Raw genomic sequence first — 18,851 nt, forward strand, 5'->3', positions numbered from 1 at the left:
TGACTGGCTAAGTTCCTCCAGCCGGTTGTGATCTTGCTCCAGAAGCATACTGCATATTCAGCCGCAGCTTTAACATTGGTATTTAACATCAGAAACAATTGGAGCGCTTACATCCGAAAAGTAAATGGCTCCTCCTCTTGTCCAGAAGAGTTGAAGTGAGCTGTGCCACACTACTCATCAGGGTGAGGCTGGAGATGATGCTTACCTTGGATCGATGCTCGGACTGCCAGCCCCAGCAGACACGGAATAACTGTTTGGTGAAAATACTGACTGCTTTCACTGATATCCTTGCACCGTTCCGCCACTTGCTGCAGACTCTGACAGATCAGGATGGCTACCTCACTCTTGGAGTTTGCATTCTCTGCAAGAGAAGAGGCCAGCATTAGGCATCTCATTACCGGGGGGTGGGGGGGGGGGGTGATTTCAAGACACCACACTTTTGAGCTGCAGCTAGCAATTCTTACCCCAGTAGATCACAAGATAACCTCTCCCTTCTCCCCAAAATAAACTGAACTCCTTATCTTAAGGTGCTGTCCCACTGGACAGCCACTGGGCAAAGCAGTTCAAATTTATTACTCATTATCACAGTAGACAATATTTTATTTTTTAAATTTAGAGATACAGCCTAATAACAGGCCCTTCCAGCCCAACAAGCCATGCCACCTAATTACACCTATATGACCAATTAACCTACCAACCGGCTTTGGAATGTGGGGAAATAGAGCACTTAAAGGAAATCCATGCGGTCACAGGACATCGTATAAACTCCTTACAGAAGCAGCAGAATTGAACTTGTGTCAATGATGCTGTAATAGTAGAATGCTAAGCATTACATCACCATGACTCCCTAACATAATAACATTTCCACCGTAGCCTCACAAATTATTTCAGTTTCAGTTGGACAGGCTTGGGTTGTTTCCCCTGGAGCGACAGAGGCCTACGAGAGACCTGATAAGAGGTTTACAGGAACGTGAGACGCAGTTAGAGTAGACAGCTGGTAATATTTTTCTTCAGAATTGAAATGTCTAATACCATTGGGCATGCATTTAATATAAGAGGGGTAAGTTCAAAGGAGATATGCGGGGCGAGTGTGGATAAGATGCTCCTTGAGACTCACCTTTCTGTAAATCGGTCAGATAGCTCAGCAGGACCGGGGTAGTTTTCTGCATTATACTGAGATGAGTGGAGATAGCAGCTAGAGCCTGGATAGGGCGCTGATGCAGTATGTTCTCAGACTCTGCAGGAAGTACCATGCCATCCTTCACTTCTACTGGCCCTGTAATGTCAAAGCAACTATGACTGAAATATTCACAGTTAGCTTGTCCCTCAAATGATATCTCCAAAAGTCAGATTTATGCTTATCTCTTTAAAATCACAGCTCTTTAAAATCACAGCTACAAGGCAATCTTAGAGGGAGCCATGGGAAGCAAGATTAAGGTGGTTAAAAGTCAGTACAAGAGAAAGTCCAGAGGAGATTCATGAGAATATCAGGAACGACAGCAATAATGTATGAGGAACATTTGGTGACTCTGGGACCGTACTCACTGGAGTTAAGAAGAATGGGGGGGGGGGGGGGGAATCCCTCATTGAAACCTATTGAAAGGATATGAAGAGGATGTTTCCAATAGTAGGGGAGTCAGAATACAAGCAGTCAATTTAAAACAGAGATGAGGAGGAATTTCTTTCAACAGAGGGTGGTGAATCTGTGGAATTTGTTGCTACAGATGTCTATAGAGGCCATGTCATTGGGTGAATTTAAAGCAGAGGTTGACAGGTTCTTGATTTGTAAGGGGATTATAAGGGAGCAGACAAGAGAATGGGATTGAGAGAGAAAATAAATCAGCCATGATGAAATGGTGGAGCAGGCTCAAGGGGCCAGTGGCCTAATCCTACTCCTGGTCTATGGTCTTACAGAAAGAACAGGGAGAGTTTCACATAACTGCTGGCAAAATGGCCTGTCTCTATACAACATCATCCCATCTACTACAAGGTTGATTTTGCTTGTTCTGCTAATGGGCTCTGTACAATGCATAGTTCACAACACTTTCATAGAATTTATGCAATGCTCAATCTGCATAATGAAAAACTAAATACAGTGGAGGAATATACCAGTGTTTAACTCTCTTGTCAGTGCTGGGACCATTTTGCAGATAAAGGCAGAGGGGTGAATTGCAGACATGGCAGTAGAGGCTTCCAACGCTGCAGCACTGAGGACAGAAAGAATAACCAAAATCAACATCTTTATGACACCTTCCACAAAGCAAAATGTTCTGAGGCAGCACACAGAAGCATGATCAAATATTTCAGCCAGCATAAGATGCTGCTGAGACATACAACCAATAATAAACAATTATTTGGAACACAGAACATTGCAGCACAGTATAGGACCTTCACCCCTTGATATTGTGCTAACCTTTAAACCTACTCTATGATTAAGCTAACCACTCCCTCACACTTAGCCCTCCATTTTTCTTTAATCCAAGCGCCTATCCAAGAGTCTATTAAATGTCCCTAATGTATTTGCCTCTCCCACCATCTCTGGCAGTGCTTCCCAGCCACTCTCTTTGTAAAAAACTTACCTCTGACATGCTCCTGCTCTTTCATCCACTCAACTTAAAGTTATGTTCCCATTGTATTCCCTTTCTGCATTGGGGAAAAAATCTCTGGCTGTCCTCTCATTCAATGCCTCTCATCATCTTGTACACCTCTATGAAGTCACCTTGCATCCTCCTTCACTCCAGAGTAAAGTCCTAGCCCACTCGATCTGTCTTCATAAGATATTTATCATGAGTTGTGAGAATGTTATCAAGTTTCTGTTCAATTGTCGGAGTACATGGGGCAGAGTCACAAGAATGCAGATATGCAAGAATATGGGGCAAAAAACAAACTTCTGGAGGAATTCAGTAGTGTAAGCTGTATATGTGAGGGAATGAAGGAAGGGTAAAGAGGAGGTACCAGTATTTCAAATCTAGATCCTGCTTCAGTGCTAGTGCAGGGTTTTGACCCAAAACATTAACAATTCCTCCTCACACTGACCTGCCACAGATGCTGCAAGACCCACTGAGCAGTTTGTGTTTTTTTAAGGAAACATGGGAGAATGTGTCATCAGGTAAAATTAATCAATATACTCCTGTAACTAGACAGAACAGAGATCTGAGTGCCCTTTTTCAAACTCTCAGGTCCTGTGACTAATAGTAAGAACCCAAAAGTTGTACTGATTGGCATCAAAACAAGGATGTTTTCCCAACTACGCGCCATCTTCAAACCACAATGCAGAATCTCCCCACCTCTGCCTGAGGAGCAATTAACTCAAGAAAAATCTGATCACGTACCAAAGAGTGGGTACAATACTCTAGCAGTCCAAATATTTCCTAAGAGAAAGGCCCATAAACAAAACATTGTTGGTGCTAGAAATCTGACTCCACTAGATAGCACTTGAAATACTTAGCAGGTCAGGAAGCATTCACATGGAGAGGAGTTAACAACACAGGCCAGTCATTCTATTGTCAAAGTAAAAGTAGATGTATTATCAAAGTAAGTATACGTAACATTATGCTACCCGAGATTCACTTCTTGCATGCAATTACAGGGAAAATAATAAATACAATATAGTTTATGAAAAACTATACCTAATCAAAGACTGACAAGCAACTAATGTGCAAAAGAAGCCAGAACTTGGAAATAAAAAAAATAATACTGAGAACATGAGTTGTAAAGAGTCCTTGAAAGTGAGTTATACATAGCATCTATGGAAAAGAAGTACAGTAAATGTTTTGGGCTGAAATCCTTTGGCAGGACTGGAGAAAAAAAGCTGAAGAGTAGATTTAAAAGGTGGGGGGAGTGGGGAGAGAAACACCAGGTGATAGGTGAAACCTGGAGGGGGAGGTATGAAGTCAAGTGCAGGGAAGTTGATTGGTGAAAGAGACAGAAGGCCATGGAAGAAAGAAAAAGGGGGAAGGAGCACCAGAGGGAGGTGATGGGCGGGCAAGGAGTTAAGGTGAGAGAGAGAAAACGGGATGGGAAATGGTGAAGGGGAGGGGGAGAGGGTGGGGGGAATTACTAGAAGTTTGAGAAATCGATGTTCATGTCATCAGATTAGAGGCTACCCAAATGGAATATAAGGTATTGTTCCTCCAACCTAACTGTGCCCTCATCACGACAGTGGAGGAGGCCACGGATGGACAAACTGGAATGGAAATGGGAAGTGGAATTAAAATGAGTGGCCACTGGGAGATCCCGCTTGTTCTGGTGGAGGGAGCGTGGATGCTTGATGGCTTGATAGTCTCCCAATCTACGTCGGGTCTCACCGATATACAAGAGGCCACTCTGGGAGCACCGAACATTATAAATGACCCCCAACAGACTCACAGGTGAAGTATCACCTCACCTGGAAAGACTGTTTAGGGTCCTGAATGGTAGTGAGGGAGGTGGTGTAGGGGCAAGTGTGGCACTTGTTCCATTTGCAAGGATAAGTGCCAGGACAGAGATCAATGGGGAGGGACAAATGGACAAGGGAGTTGCGTAGGGAGTGATCCTTGCAGAAAGAGAAAGTGGGGAGGAGGGAAAAATGTGCCTGGTGGTGGGATCCCATTGGAGGTGGCAGAAGTTTCGGAGAATCATGTGCTGGATGCAGAGGCTGGGGTAAGAGCAGACGTGTGTGAAACGGAAGAGATGCAGTTGATAGTGAAGGAAAGGAAGGCCTTTCCTTTGAAAAAGGAGGAATCTCCTTTGTTCTAGGGTGAAAAGCCTCATCCTGAGAACAGATGTGGCAGAGATGGAGGAACTGAGAGAAGGGGATGGCATTTTTACAAGTAGCAGGATGGGATGAGGTATGGTCCAGGTAGCCGTGAGAGTTGCAAGTGAAAGAGTCTGTAGGTTGCATAATCAATTCAAGAGTTATGGTGAATAAAATTCAGAAGACAGATGGTTGTAGGGTAATAACTGCTCTTGAACCTGATGGTGTGGGACTTAAGGCTTCTGTACCTCCTGCCCAGTGGTGGTACTGAGAAGAGAGCATGTCCAAATGGTGGTCGTCTTTGATGATGGATGCTGTTCTCTTGAGACAGTGCTCCACGTAAAATATTCTCAAAGGTGGGGAGTACTTTGTTGGTGATGGATTGGGCTGTGTCCACCACTTTCTGCAGCTGATGAAACACCAGTTGATGCTGTTTAATCTGCTAAATATGTCCAACAGTTGCATTCATTCCAGATATTTCTGTTGCTCATAACTGGTCACTCGGAAAATTTCACCAGGGAACAGAGAGCACAGAGATTTTCTTTAAATATAAATAACCAAATATACTCACCAAACTTGTGGGTTGTCTTCCTGAAGGATCAGTCTGTTCAAGTGATCTACGCTTAATTCTATGTCAGAGGGAGACAGCAATCCTAGGGAAGGAAAAGAGATCATGAGTGAGATGCCAAGCGACTATTCGCAGATTAATTGACAAAACAGGACACATGCGATTTGATGGAGTTCATTCAGAAAATACTGATAATAAAGTGTGAGAATCTGAACCTTTCTGCAATCCCAGAACTGCCAGAGTGCTGGTCCCCACTGTCTGTAACTGGGCACTGGAGTCAGTCAGTGCAGAGAATACCAGGCCACACAGTTGATCCTTAAACGCACAGAGGGGATTCTCATCTGCAAGGAAGGAAACAGAATTAAAGAAAAACAAAAGACCAAAGTATGGATTTGCAGCCGTGCTTGTCCAACCAGTACCCTCTTTGCTGCTGCAAAATCCTGGCTTCTCAATTTTCCAAAAAATCTTGACATGGCCCATGCACTTTGTTTACCTGCTCTGCACCATCTCAATAGATGCAACACTGTAAAGAGTCCTAAAGCACAACAGCACTGAAATGGGCAGTTCAGCCCATCTAATACATGCCCAACTGTTATTCTGTCTAGTTCCATCAGCCCACAGGTGGACCAAAGCACTCCACACCCCTCCTATACATATACTTATCCAAGCTTCTCTTGAATGTTTTAAGCAAACCACTTCCACTGGCAGCTCTTTCCACAATCACACCATTTTCTGAGAAGTTGTCCCCCCTCAGATTCCTGCTTTAAAATTTCACCTTTCACCCTTAACCTATGACCTCTAGTTCTAGTTAGTGAAAAAAGCCTGCTTGTCCTATCTATAGGCCTCATAACTTTATATGCTGTGTACGACCCACAAGTTTGCTTATTCATGTTTAAAGAAAAGCTCAGTGCTCTCTGTTCCCTGGTGATTTTCTACAATCTGTATTCTGTTTTCTTCTTACCATCTCAATGTACTTCTGTGTGGCGTGACCTACCTGGCTTGGACACACACAAAAGCTTTTCACTGTACCTTGGTACCTGTGACAATAATATACTAATGCCAATATGCAATGCCTTTCATTTCTGAAAAAACTAGCAAGTCACTTTCTTGGACAAACAAAAATCGACACTGACCACAAAAGGAAATACTGGGACAAAAGAGCAAAACCTTTGACAGAAGAGGAGGGTTTAAGGAGAGTCTTAAAGGAGAGCAGCAGTGAGAGAATTAAAGAGCTCAAGCATTATGTAGCTGATAGCTCACTCTGGGTGGAGTGAACTCAAAAATGGTGGGGCCAAGAAGGAATATATACAACCCAGTGGTCACTTTACTAGGTACACCTGCTCATAAATCTAATCAACCAATCACGTAGTAGCAACTCAATGCAAAAAAGCACAGGACTTGATCAAAAGGTTCAATTGTTGTTCAGTCCAAACATTAGAATGAGGAAGAAATGTAATCAAAGTGATTTTGACTATGGAATGATTGTTGGACCGGGCGGGGGTGGGGGGTTTGAGAATCTCAGAAACTGCTGATCTCCTGAAATTTTCCCACGCAACAGTCTCTACAGTTACAGGGAATGGTGTGAAAAGCAAAAGTATGCAGTGAGTGGCAGGTCTGTGGGCAAAAGCCCCTTGTTAATGAGAGAGGTTGGAGGAGAATGTCCAGACTGGTTCAAGCTAACAGAATGTCAACAGTAACTCAAAGAACCACACGTTACAACAGTGGTATGCAGAAGAGCATCTCTGAAAACACATGTCGAACCATGAAGTGTATGGGTTACAGCAGCAGAAGACCATGAACAAACAGTCAAGGCCACTTAATTAGGTACAAGAAATACCTAATAAAGTGGCCACTGTGTGTCAATGCAGATTTAAGAAATTCCAAGAGCAGTTCCTTTCACACTTTTAAAATCTTACTACAAACAGAATAGAACAATTGGCAAGATAATTTTTTTTTCTAAATAGTTTTTTTTCCAGGACCTGCTCAGCATCCAATTTCTCTTGCCATAGCTGACTCTGAAGTCAAATGAAAGGCAGACATTGCTCTGTGACCATTATTCCGAAAGGACATTACCAGAACTGCTTCTACTACAGCACACATCTACCCAATGTAAGTACTCTATGAAGATTTCCATGGGAAAAGCAAACATTGATATTATTTGGTTGACAAGAGTGATAGGACTATCAAGTTCAGGGTTTGTTTGCTCTAGTTTATTCCTTGATCTTTGGTCTCCTGGCAGTTATCTCCAGTGATGCTGGGAACACACTCAATGCTATAACAATCTTTGCAACTTTACTGAGGACATTACTCAAACTCCAATAACACAGATTATTTTCTTTAAACTCAACTTATTATTGCCCCATTTTCCACATTTCTGTTTTCTTAATTTATAAATACAGCTCAGTAAAAAGGCCCTTTCAGCCCCCACAAACCCACAACCCCAATTATACATGTGACTAATTTTGTCTTTAAAATGTGGGAGGAAACCTACGTGGGCATGGGGAGAATGCACAATCCAGCAGGAGAACTGAACCCATGTTGCTGGTCCCTTAATAGTGTTACATTAGTTACAATAGTGTTGCGTGCTCAGTCCACTGCTGTTCACTCTGCTGACCCACGACTGTGCTGCAACACACAGCTCGAACCATATCATCAAGTTCGTCGATGACACCACCGTGGTGGGTCTCAGCAGCAAGAACGACGAGTCAGCTTACAGAGGGGAGGTATAGCGGCTAATGGACTGGTGCAGAGCCAACAACCTGTCTCTTAATGTTAACAAAACAAAAGAGATGGTTGTTGACATCAGGAGGGCACGGAGCGACCACTCCCCGCTGAACATCGACGGCTCCTCGGTAGAGATCGTAAAGAGCACCAAATTTCTTGGTGTTCACCTGACGGAGAATCTCACCTGGTCCTTCAACACCAGCTCCATAGCAAAGAAAGCCCAGCAGCGTCTCTACTTTTTGCGAAGGCTGAGGAAAGTCCATCTCCCACCCCCCATCCTCATCACATTCTACAGGGGTTGTATTGAGAGCGTCCTGAGCAACTGCATCACTGCCTGGTTTGGAAATTGTACCATCTCAGATTACAAGACCCTGCAGCGGATAGTGAGGTCAGCTGAGAAGATCATCGGGGTCTCTCTTCCCGCCATCACGGACATTTACTCTACATGCTGTATCCGCAAAGTAAACAGCATTATGAAGGACACCATGCACCCGTCATACAATCTCTTCTCCCTCCTGCCGTCTGGGAAAAGGCTCCAAAGCATTCGGGCTCTTACGACCAGACTATATAACAGTTTCTTCCCCCAAGCTATCAGACTCCTCCATACCCGAAGCCTGGACTGACACCTTGCCCTACTGTCCTGTTTATTATTTATTGTAATGCCGGTACTGTTTTTGTGCACTTTATGCAGTCCAGTGTAGATCTGTAGTTTTCTCTGTGTTTTTTTTTTATTATGTAGTTCAGTCTAGTTTTTGTACTGTGTCATGTAAACCATGGTCCTGAAAAACGTTGTCTCATTTTTACTATGCACTGTACCAGCAGTTATGGTCGAAATGACAATAAAAGTTGACTTGACTTAAACCCTACACCTACGTGCTGTCCCCAAACAGAGAACTCATCTGGGATTCAAACCCAGGATCTTGCACTGCTGAGCATTTTATCCCTCAAGTGAGAATCACACCCCTAGACCACATGCTGTTTGTTCCTTACTAGTTACCTCTACATTCAGACACATTGTCTCTACTTTCTCCCAGCAACAACTACGGGTGTTAGTTAAAAGTGAAAATTCCATATGGGATAAATCTGAAATAAAAAAATCAAACCGCTGGAAACATTGAGCAGATCAGACAGTGTCTGTGGAAAATGAAGTATAGTTAATGTTTTAGATCTCAAAACTGGAAAAGAAAGAAATAAAGCTTTCGGTAACAGAGAAACTTGGAGAAGAATGTCTCTATAAGACAAGATCAGATTGATTTTACAAACACAAGGGACTGCAGATCCTGCTGTAATCTGGAGGAACTATGTTGAGCAACAACTGTTGGGGGAAAGATTTTGGATTGAGACCCTAGACAGAATTGGGTAGAAGCAAGTTATGCTGTTAGTCTTCCTGTCCGAACCCACACAGGAACCTACCCACTCCCCTTAAAAATCAACCTGAGCTTCTGTCCTTATACCATTGCCTAAAGGACCAGAACAAATCCCTGCACTCCCCGGATGTACCCCTAGCATTAAATTGACGCAGGTGGCTTTCCACGAGAGCTGAAGTTGGGTAAGCCACAGTGACCAGAGCAGCTACTCAGCATGATCACACCGAGGTCAGAGCCGTACACCAGCTGGCAAAATGGGTGTGGACCATTGCTACGGCTTCCCACTTTAAGTCTACAATAGAGACCCGTATCAGAAACAAGTTTATCATCACTCACATACGTCATGATTTTGTTTTTTTTTGCAGCAGTACTGTGGACCCACTCATCCATGAAACTCTGGTGTAAACAAAATCCAACCCACCTTCCTCATCCCTGCTCCAGTTGTCAGTAAGTTGAATGAAAACCTTTAGGATTCCTAAGAGAGTCCAACGTTGGCTACTCTGCAAAGGAAACAAAAACTGTCCCATTAGTTTAATTGATTCTATCCTTCAAATGCCATCTAAACATCTCAACATTTTCTCACACTATCATATAACCAAATCTGTTAACCTTTCTGTTAGCACCAAGGACAGGATGAAAGGGCAGATGTTCCCCAATAAGAAAAGTTGCCTGGGACATGAGTATTCACCTGCTCTTCTTTGTACAGTGTTACAGGATACTAAACATCCGCCCAAACAGGACAGGATATATCACAGTACACACACCCTCAGTGGAAATAATCTTTGAAAGGTGGCTGAGACAGATTACACTGACAAAGCCCAGTGCAAATCCTGGATGACAACCAAGTGTCAGATACATGTATAGGCCATCTTCTTCAGCTGCAGGACCCCAGAGGGATCAGGCTGTTCAACAGCAAAAGGCTTTGTTACCACACTTGATGATGCTTTCTTGTTAATGCTCCTTTCAGTGTGCATTCACTGAATGTGAGATCCTTGAAATCAAATAGGAGTAATTTCTACTGCTATACATCAAAGGGTGGGTGGGTGGGGGAGTTACAGGCAAAGAAAAAAAGGGCCGCTGGGTACCATACATAAAATATTCATACTCTTAGAATAAGATGCACAATTTTCATTTAAAATATAACCAATAGCTTGGTCCCAACTGTTCTAAATGGACATCCTGATCTGAGACTGCGCCCTCTTGTCCTAGACTCTCCCACTATTGGAAACATCCTCTCCGCATCCACTCTATCCTGGGCTTTTCAATACTCCCTCATTTTTCTAAATTTCAGCAAGTGCAGGCTCGGAACCATCAGGTGTTCCTACAGAATAAAATAGGGCCTTTCAGATCATACAGTCTATGCCAAACCATTTAAACTGCCTCGTTCCATCGATCTGTGCTTGGACCACAACCCTCTGCACCTCTCCCATCTAGCCACCAATCTAAACCTCTTAAACAGTGAAATCGAAATGGCATCCACCACTTGCGCTGACAGCTCGCTCCACACTCCCACCACCCTGAATGAAGAAGTTTCCCCTCATGTGCCCCAGAAATATTTCATCTTTTACCCTTAACCTATCCCTTCTAGTTCTAGTCTCACCCAACCTCAAAGGAAAAATCCTGCTTGCATTTACCCTACTTATACCCCACATAATTTTGTACATGTACCTCTCTCAAATCTCACTCACTCCAGGAAAAAATGTCTCTAACCTATTCAACTTTCCCTGTAACTTAGGTTCACAAGTCTCAACAACATTCTGTAAATTTTCTCTGTGCTTTTTCACTCTTATTGATAGCTTTCCTGTAGATGGGTGACCAGAACTGCAAGAGGAGCAGGAGTAAGCACTCAGTCCCTCAAACCTGCTCTGCGTTCAGATTTCATCTCCTCTTGTGTGCCAGTTCCTCGTTGTCCTCAATTGCTTGTTCATTCAAAAGTTCATCCATTTGCTCTTTAAATATCCTTAATGATTTAGCCTCTACAGCCATTGGGTAAAGAATTCCTAGTCTTTGAAAGGAGTTCCTATATACCTCAGTTTTAAACAATTGCTTCCTAATCTTGTACTTGTTCCTTCCTTCAAGGTTCTCCCATATGGACATATCTTGAAATCTGCTCTCTTATGTCCCCACCCCCCACACTAGATCTTACATTTTCCAATAAGATTGCCCTCCTCCAACTATACTCCAAAGAGTATATCCTCATTTCATTAGCGGCTCATGATAGGATGATCCTCTCTGCCTTATTAATACTTTTAGTTCTGCCTCCATCGCCAGTATATCTTTTCTGAAATAACCAGATTGAATCTGTGCACAGTACTCCAGTTGTGACATTATCAGTACCCTGTACAATTTTAACAAAGTTTCCCTTCTACTCAGTGCCAACCCTGTTACAACGAAGGCCCAAAATGCCATTTGCCTTCCTAACCATATACTGTTTCTGCCTGTTAACTTTTCCAATGTGTACACAAGAACATCCTGATATCTCTATACTTTGCTCATATGCAAGCTTTCTCCTTTAAGGAATATTTTACCTTGAGATACCAAAGTGCATATTCACACATTTATCTCTCAGTCAGAATTTTACTCCCTGGAGCATAGAAGAATGAGGGGAGATCTGATAGAGGTATACAAAATTATGAGGGGTTTAGATAGGGTAAACCCCAGTAGTGTTTTTTTTAAACTAAGGTTGGGTGACACTAGAACTAAAGGTCATTTAAAGAGTGAGAAGTGAAATGTTTAAGGGGAACCTAAGGGGGAATTTCTTCACTCAGAGTGTGCAAGTATGGAACGAGCTACCAGTGGAAATGGTGGATGTAGATTCACTTTCAACATTTAAGAGAAGTTTGGATAAGTACACTGACGGGAAGGGTAGAGATCTGGTCCAGGTGAGGGCCAATGGGACTAGGCAGAATAACAATCCTTGCAGACTAGATGAGCCAAAGTGCCTGTGTCTGTGATGCAGTGTTCCATGACTCTATTAAACTTCATTGTCCAATTTTTCATCTACTCACACAATATTCCACTACAAAGCCCTATTATCCTCATTACAATATTTTAACTGGTCAGAAAAAGAAACTTCATGTAATCAAACTATTTCTTCCTTGAAGACAAACTCCAGCATTTTGTCAACACAATTCTTCTTCCTTTACCTGTTTATGCTTGTTGAATTGTTCCAGTAACAGAGGAAAAATGCAGCTGGTAATCTTGTACCATGCTCTGTAGGAAGCACTCGCAGCTGACTGAAGTAGTTTGGCACTCGGCCACACAAGTTTCATATCTGGTTCACACAGGTGGTGCTCACAGTCTGAGAGAAGATGGAAAAGAGACAGTTTTCAAGATAGTACTTTGCTATACAGCATCAATCAACAAATGAGAAGGATTGCTCCAGTCGTAGCATGGGATCTTGTGCACACCTTGTAAAACGTTGCCAAGGAAAGTATCCAGGCTATCTTCTGCATCTGAATCAATAACCGACTTGGAAAGAGCAGTCGCAATTGCTTGAAGAGCAGCAAGGCCTTCGGTCTCGACTTTCTCAACTGCTGTCTGAAAGACCTAAATAGAATTAAAACAAGATTTGCCACATTGTGTAAAGCCCATGAGTCCACTAGCAAAGAAATGCACAGCATACACTAGCACATGAACCAGTTCTATGGCATTGGCAGCATGGAACAGAGGCTGCAATAGGAAACCCTGGCAATCTGACCCCTTTCCACCAAAGGAAATTGCTCTCCCTAACTATTATCCAGAAAATTACTTTAGGGAAGTCTCAACCCATTAGCAAGCAAGGTTAGCTCTGAAGATAATACATATCCCACAAAACAGGAAGTTTTTACTGACTGGTTAGTTCAGTCACTGTACCATCGGTACCAAAGCTTATTGATATAATGCTTTACAGTGCCAGCGATCGGAGTTCAATTCCCTCTACTGTCTGTTAGGAGTTGGCACGTTCTCCCCGAGACCATGTGGGCTTCCTCCGAGTGCTCTCATTTCCTCCCACATTCCAAAGATGTACGAGTTAGGGTCACTAAGCTGTGGACATGCTTTGATGACACTTGTGGGCTTCCCCCAGCACGTCCTTGGACTATACTGATCACTGATGCAAAACGACATATTTCACTGTATACTTCGAAGTACAAGTGACAAATAAAATCATTCTTTAATCTTATCTTTAAAGTCTCTGTCTCTGCTTTGTGCACCACATGAACCTTTTAGAACTCTCTTTACCCAACACTATCGTCTGTACTTTCTCCTCCTTTTATTCCGTGCATGATCATATTTCACTTGAGGAGATTTAAATTTGTGGCATTAGAGCAACAAGTTAAAAAATCTAGACACTCAAATTTCTCTTCAGATTTTTAGGTGGATTTATAATTAGTACCTGATATCAATAACTAGTTTTTGTTTCAATTAGAAATATATTCATTGCATCTAATTTTTTAAGTACCTTCACAATTCAAATGTCTACATAAGAAGCTCAACTTGGAATCAAAATACACATACACTTACACATCCCTACCTCTCAGTACTTCACAAGTGCTACAGCCTCTTGGCCACTGTGCTTTAGTCTATGGAGAGAAGTCCCTGATTAATATGCAAGGACACTAACAACTTTGTGAAAACTGGCACCTTATCAGGCCACAAGTAAATGCTGTGTGCTATTCTTCTTTTCCTTACCTCTCTCCGTATGGAATGCCAAAGAGCTGGCAGGAATTCTTTTAGATCCTTGTTCCTATAATCCTTGCAGCATGCTGTCTACAAAGGAGAGAACACAAGATGAAGAGTTGCTCTGTAAGGTCATACTAGGGAACTATTCAACAGGTTTCTAACAGTGGGATGGAAGCCATGCTTGACCTGGTGATGTGTTTTCTAGGCTTTGTATCTTCTGCCTGATTGAAGGAGGGAGAAGTGAGAATATCTGGAGTGGGTGGGGTGTTTGATAACACCGACTGCTTTACCAAGGCTGTGAGAAGTGTAGAAAGAATTCAAGGAGGGAAAGTTGGTTTCAATACTACACTGAGCATCACATACTTTTTGAACAGATACTTAAGATGCTAAGGTCACAAGTTTATTAATCATTTTTTTGGTGCTCTGGTAGTGGTGACCTTCATCTACACCACATAAGGAATATCCTGAAATTTCGACCCAACAACGATGAGGGAACAGCCATTACAAGAATGGTATACAAGGCTTTCAAACAGTAGTCCAACAGACATACTGCCATTTCTTCCAGCTGGCTTGCGAGGCACTGGCAAAGTCGTCTTGCCGAGTTACAGCACTGCAACCAGTAATTGCTGTGCACAAAAGATTAGACTGGGTAAACACAGGAATGAGAAAGCTTATTTTGTCATGATGTTTTCTTCTAGCATTCTTTGTTCATTCCACCACTTCCCCCATTTTATACCACACTGAAGTGCTTTCACTTCAAACCTCCATGGAATAACCTGCTCTAGAACAGCAATAATCTTCCCCAGCCACCTTGTCTACCTTTTAATAAAGGAGTCATCTACTGATAAGGGAATACATGTGTAACTGGAGAGATGAGACATGGAACCAAAACTAAAAAGTTATGGATTCAATAACCCTGCTCTAGCAAACAATTCAGTAACCACCAGAGACAGAAGTCCCCACTCTGGTGGAATCACTACATCAGCAATTGCTTCTCTAGTGGTGGCTCACAATCCAGGGTGTCTGGGTCTCACTTGCTTTCAGATGTGTCTTGATTACACAGGTCCCTTTATAGGGACAGAAGAAATTGCAGATTCTGGAATCAGGAGCAAAAATAAACAAGTTACTGGAGGAATTCAGCAAGTCAAGCAACATCTGTGCAGGGAAATAGATAGTCAACTCCTCGAGTCGCAGCCCTTCTTGTAGTCTGGACACTGTTGCTGTCTGGCCCACTGAGTTTCTCCATTGGGTTATTTTTGATCTATTCCTTTATAACAATGACTATCTATCCATGACTCACTTCACTATGGCCATATTCTTATGTCTTCCTTTGCTCACTTCACATTTGGAATTAAAAGCTCCTTTAAGACAACATGAAACATGTATTCAAAATGCATGGCCAGAATTTTTAGTGGAACTACTGGCATCCACAGGTAGGTTCAAATGAAGTAGCAGGTATCCTGATCTACTCACTTAGAACAAGGAATAAAGCTCAGTTAGTAATGAGATGTTACAGCCCTGAGTACTGGATGTGTAACACCGCAGAAATCCACTCGTACAATGTCAGTAACTGAGCTTCTTACGTACCAGGGTCTGAAGGGAGTCCACCTTTGAGCTCTGAACATCTGAATCAAGCTTCTCCACTAGAAGTGGCAATAGGAACTGTGTGCAAGAAACAGAAACAAGTTGACAGAAGATACACATGTAGAAAGGTATAACATTAATATAAATACATTCATAAGAATTTCCTATTTCGAAGAGTTGTGGAGAGTGTTGATGAATATATTCAAAGCAGAAATAGAGAATTTTTGGACAATAGCAGAATTAAAGTGAATTGAGGCCAGAATCACAAAGGCCATTACCTTATAAATAGGGCCTTGTTTTAAAACTTACTCATGCACAAGAAATATGTACACATTGTTGGGATTGAAAACGACTACTGTCCATTCCCTAATTAACAGAGAACTAAGTAGAGAGTTTAGAGTTGGCAGGTTTGGAATCATATCTAGGCCAGGTTAGTATAGATTTTCTGCTCTGAAGGATGTTAATAAACTTGACTATTATTATGACAGTATGATAATTTCATGGTTATCATTTCAATACTAATTTCAGATTTTAAATTTCCCTAGTGGTCATGAGGAAGTTTGCAATTCAGTTTTTGGATCAATGATTCAGAAACCTGGCTTCTACTTTGGTAAATTAATCACTGGATTATTGCTTTCTGTCACAGAGAAGGAAGGGAATATAAAGACCAAACGGGCTTCATGTTCTTTACACAGGTGATGCTTGCAGTCTAAGAGAGGTTGAAAAGGACACAGATTCCAAGATATTACATTACTGGACAATAAGTAATAGAGAAAGATTGCTCTGATTATAGCGCAAGGTCTTATCCATTTAACTGGCACTGACTACGCGAAAATACAATTAGTGAATTAAAAACAAATAACTTACATAGTCAAGGTTCTTCAACTGCTCATCTAAATAATTTTTATTTTTAAAAAATACAGTGAGTTTCTGCCTTCAACATCCTTTGGGTAGCACAGTAACATAGCAGTTAGCACAATGCTCTACAGTGCCAGCGACCAGGGTTCAATTCCCACCACTGTCTGTAAGGAGTTTGTATGCTCTCCCCATCACCGTGTGTGTTTCCTCCTGGTGCTCTGGTTTCTTCATTTCCTCCCACAATCCAAACAGGTTAGTAAGTTGTGGGCATGCTATATTGATGCTGGAAGCAAGACAGTACTTGTGGGCTGCCCCAGCGCAACAAGTGTCAATGCTGGTCACTGACACAAACAAAGCATTGTAAAATGAATAAACTCTCCTTGGGCTTCCAGCCAGCTATAGGTATCGATTATAACCAACGTTTCGCTAACAAACCTGCCATGAAGATTAACTTCAAAAAGGTCTTTTATAGATAATTGATAAAGAACACCTACAGCGGGTGGCGAAAGACCTTAGGAGTAGCACCATTGTGTAAATATTTCAAAGGGCTAGCACAGGCACATTGGCCAGAAAATCCTCCTATGCTGTACAATACCAATAAAAGGTAAAGTCATAGAAGTAGTTGAGGAGTTCAGATGCTGGTTACCAATGTTTACATCTCCTTAGAAGAGATTCATCAGAACAAAGGAAAGAGAATTCTGGAATTACCTCTGCAAACCGAGGCGTAGCAGTAAGAACAGACCTCAGGCTCAGCACTAGATCATCATGAGATATTCCATGTGGGTCATTTGGAGGCTGCAAACAAGAGAAAAGCAAAGTGATCCTTTCTTCTAGCTGGTTCCTTGAGATAACAAGCAGCAGAGACCATCTCACTTCACTAATTTATTCACTATGCCTTCCCCTCCCACCCACCAACACCACTCTTTCAAATCACTTTTCCTCTTTGCAACACGGTGCTAAGATCTGGAGTATTCTATGGGCCTCCTGCTTTTGCTTTTAAGGTTAAAAGTCCCCACTTTTGACCTTCCCTTTCCCCAAGATTTGATAACTGACCTTCTACGTACATATCAACATGCTCAAAAATGTTGAAATATCGTGCAAAATTTAGAAACTCATTCCAAAACAAGCATTCAGTTGCCAGATTCTTCACTACACCTTGACTATTGACTTGAAGAAGTTCTCTCTCTTGACTTATCACATTCATATACATTCCTATTTGATGATTAGGTTCTATTCCACAAGAAATCTACTGGCTTTTACTGACAAATATTTTCTACATATCAAACTAACATAATGTGTGATTCCCGCAAACTCCATTTAGATTAAATTGATAATATAACAACTTACAGGTGTAAAATCAACTGGAAAATAGCATGAAGTGACTTCAAAGAGCTCTTCCACAAAGATTCCTGAAAATAGGAAGTTAACAATTAAATGTCTTTTTATTTTCAGATGCAATTTGCAAGGACTGATGTACTGTACTTCCGCATGTCTCCTTGCTAAGGTGCTAGTGAACCATACAGCCTCCTCCTCCTTGGTGGTAGAGGTTGCAGGTTTGCAAGGTAGTATCATATTTGCAATGCATTCTATAAATAGCCCACACTAAAGTCAAATGGCTGTACAGAGACAAATACAATGTCCAGCAGCTCAATAAATATTATGTATTCATAATATAATTCTGTATAATATGCACCAGATGGATTATCCAAGACAGAATTAACACACAAACATTCTGAAGCAAGGTCTTCAACTTGAAACTGGACTAAAACTCTGACACACTTTCCACAGGAGCAGCTTGACCTGTTGAGTATTTCATGCATTTCTGGTGTCTGTGCAGATTTCCAGCAACTGCAGTTTTGGTATAGATTTTCATAGATTAGCCAAGAAATTTGAAACCACATACCTTTACACCCACATTGCTGAGAAAACCAATGTTTATTAGGGCAGTATTTCCTGTCACTTTTGTGACTATGCTTTGAAAATCCTTCAGGGTTTCAAAATGTATTTGGGTGCCTTTAGCTCATGAAAGATACATATAATGCAATATCATACTTTTTTTGAAGAAAACATGAAACAAGCTCAAATGGTCACCCTTCCTGCTTAAGCTCAGCTAACGGAAGACTATTTAAAAACATTAGATGCATCTGAGTGGTTATCACGTATTTAGTAAAAAGCCACATTTTAAATAGGTCATCTCGATTATCAGCCAAGAACAAGAGTCCTCATTGATCTTTTCTTTGACACTGCTTTTTCAAGATACAGAAACAAACCAATTCCAACAACATCCAACTGCAACATATGCACAGCTCAGTTGTGCACCATGGAGCATGCCTAGCAGTCCAGATCTACCCAG

At 41.8% G+C, this 18,851-nt stretch overlaps 1 protein-coding gene across 5 annotated transcripts in view; it reads right to left on the minus strand.

Annotated features, from left to right (window-relative positions):
• Positions 1 to 18,851, minus strand: part of mms19 (MMS19 homolog, cytosolic iron-sulfur assembly component) — an 82,803-nt gene that overhangs the window by 39,557 nt on the left and 24,395 nt on the right. For all 5 annotated transcript variants that reach the window (XM_073027003.1, XM_073027007.1, XM_073027005.1 and 2 more), the window contains 12 exons: positions 17,846 to 17,907; positions 17,207 to 17,293; positions 15,644 to 15,718; positions 14,066 to 14,143; positions 12,805 to 12,943; positions 12,541 to 12,695; positions 9,816 to 9,894; positions 5,519 to 5,644; positions 5,307 to 5,388; positions 2,110 to 2,207; positions 1,118 to 1,276; positions 206 to 361 (listed from right to left, as the gene is read on the minus strand). In XM_073027003.1, coding sequence (XP_072883104.1) covers positions 206 to 361; positions 1,118 to 1,276; positions 2,110 to 2,207; positions 5,307 to 5,388; positions 5,519 to 5,644; positions 9,816 to 9,894; positions 12,541 to 12,695; positions 12,805 to 12,943; positions 14,066 to 14,143; positions 15,644 to 15,718; positions 17,207 to 17,293; positions 17,846 to 17,907 — 1,296 coding nt within the window. The remainder of the gene's footprint in view (positions 1 to 205; positions 362 to 1,117; positions 1,277 to 2,109; positions 2,208 to 5,306; positions 5,389 to 5,518; positions 5,645 to 9,815; positions 9,895 to 12,540; positions 12,696 to 12,804; positions 12,944 to 14,065; positions 14,144 to 15,643; positions 15,719 to 17,206; positions 17,294 to 17,845; positions 17,908 to 18,851) is intronic.

The sequence above is a fragment of the Hemitrygon akajei genome, chromosome 23 (assembly GCF_048418815.1).
Source record: "Hemitrygon akajei chromosome 23, sHemAka1.3, whole genome shotgun sequence".
Lineage (NCBI taxonomy): Eukaryota > Metazoa > Chordata > Chondrichthyes > Myliobatiformes > Dasyatidae > Hemitrygon > Hemitrygon akajei.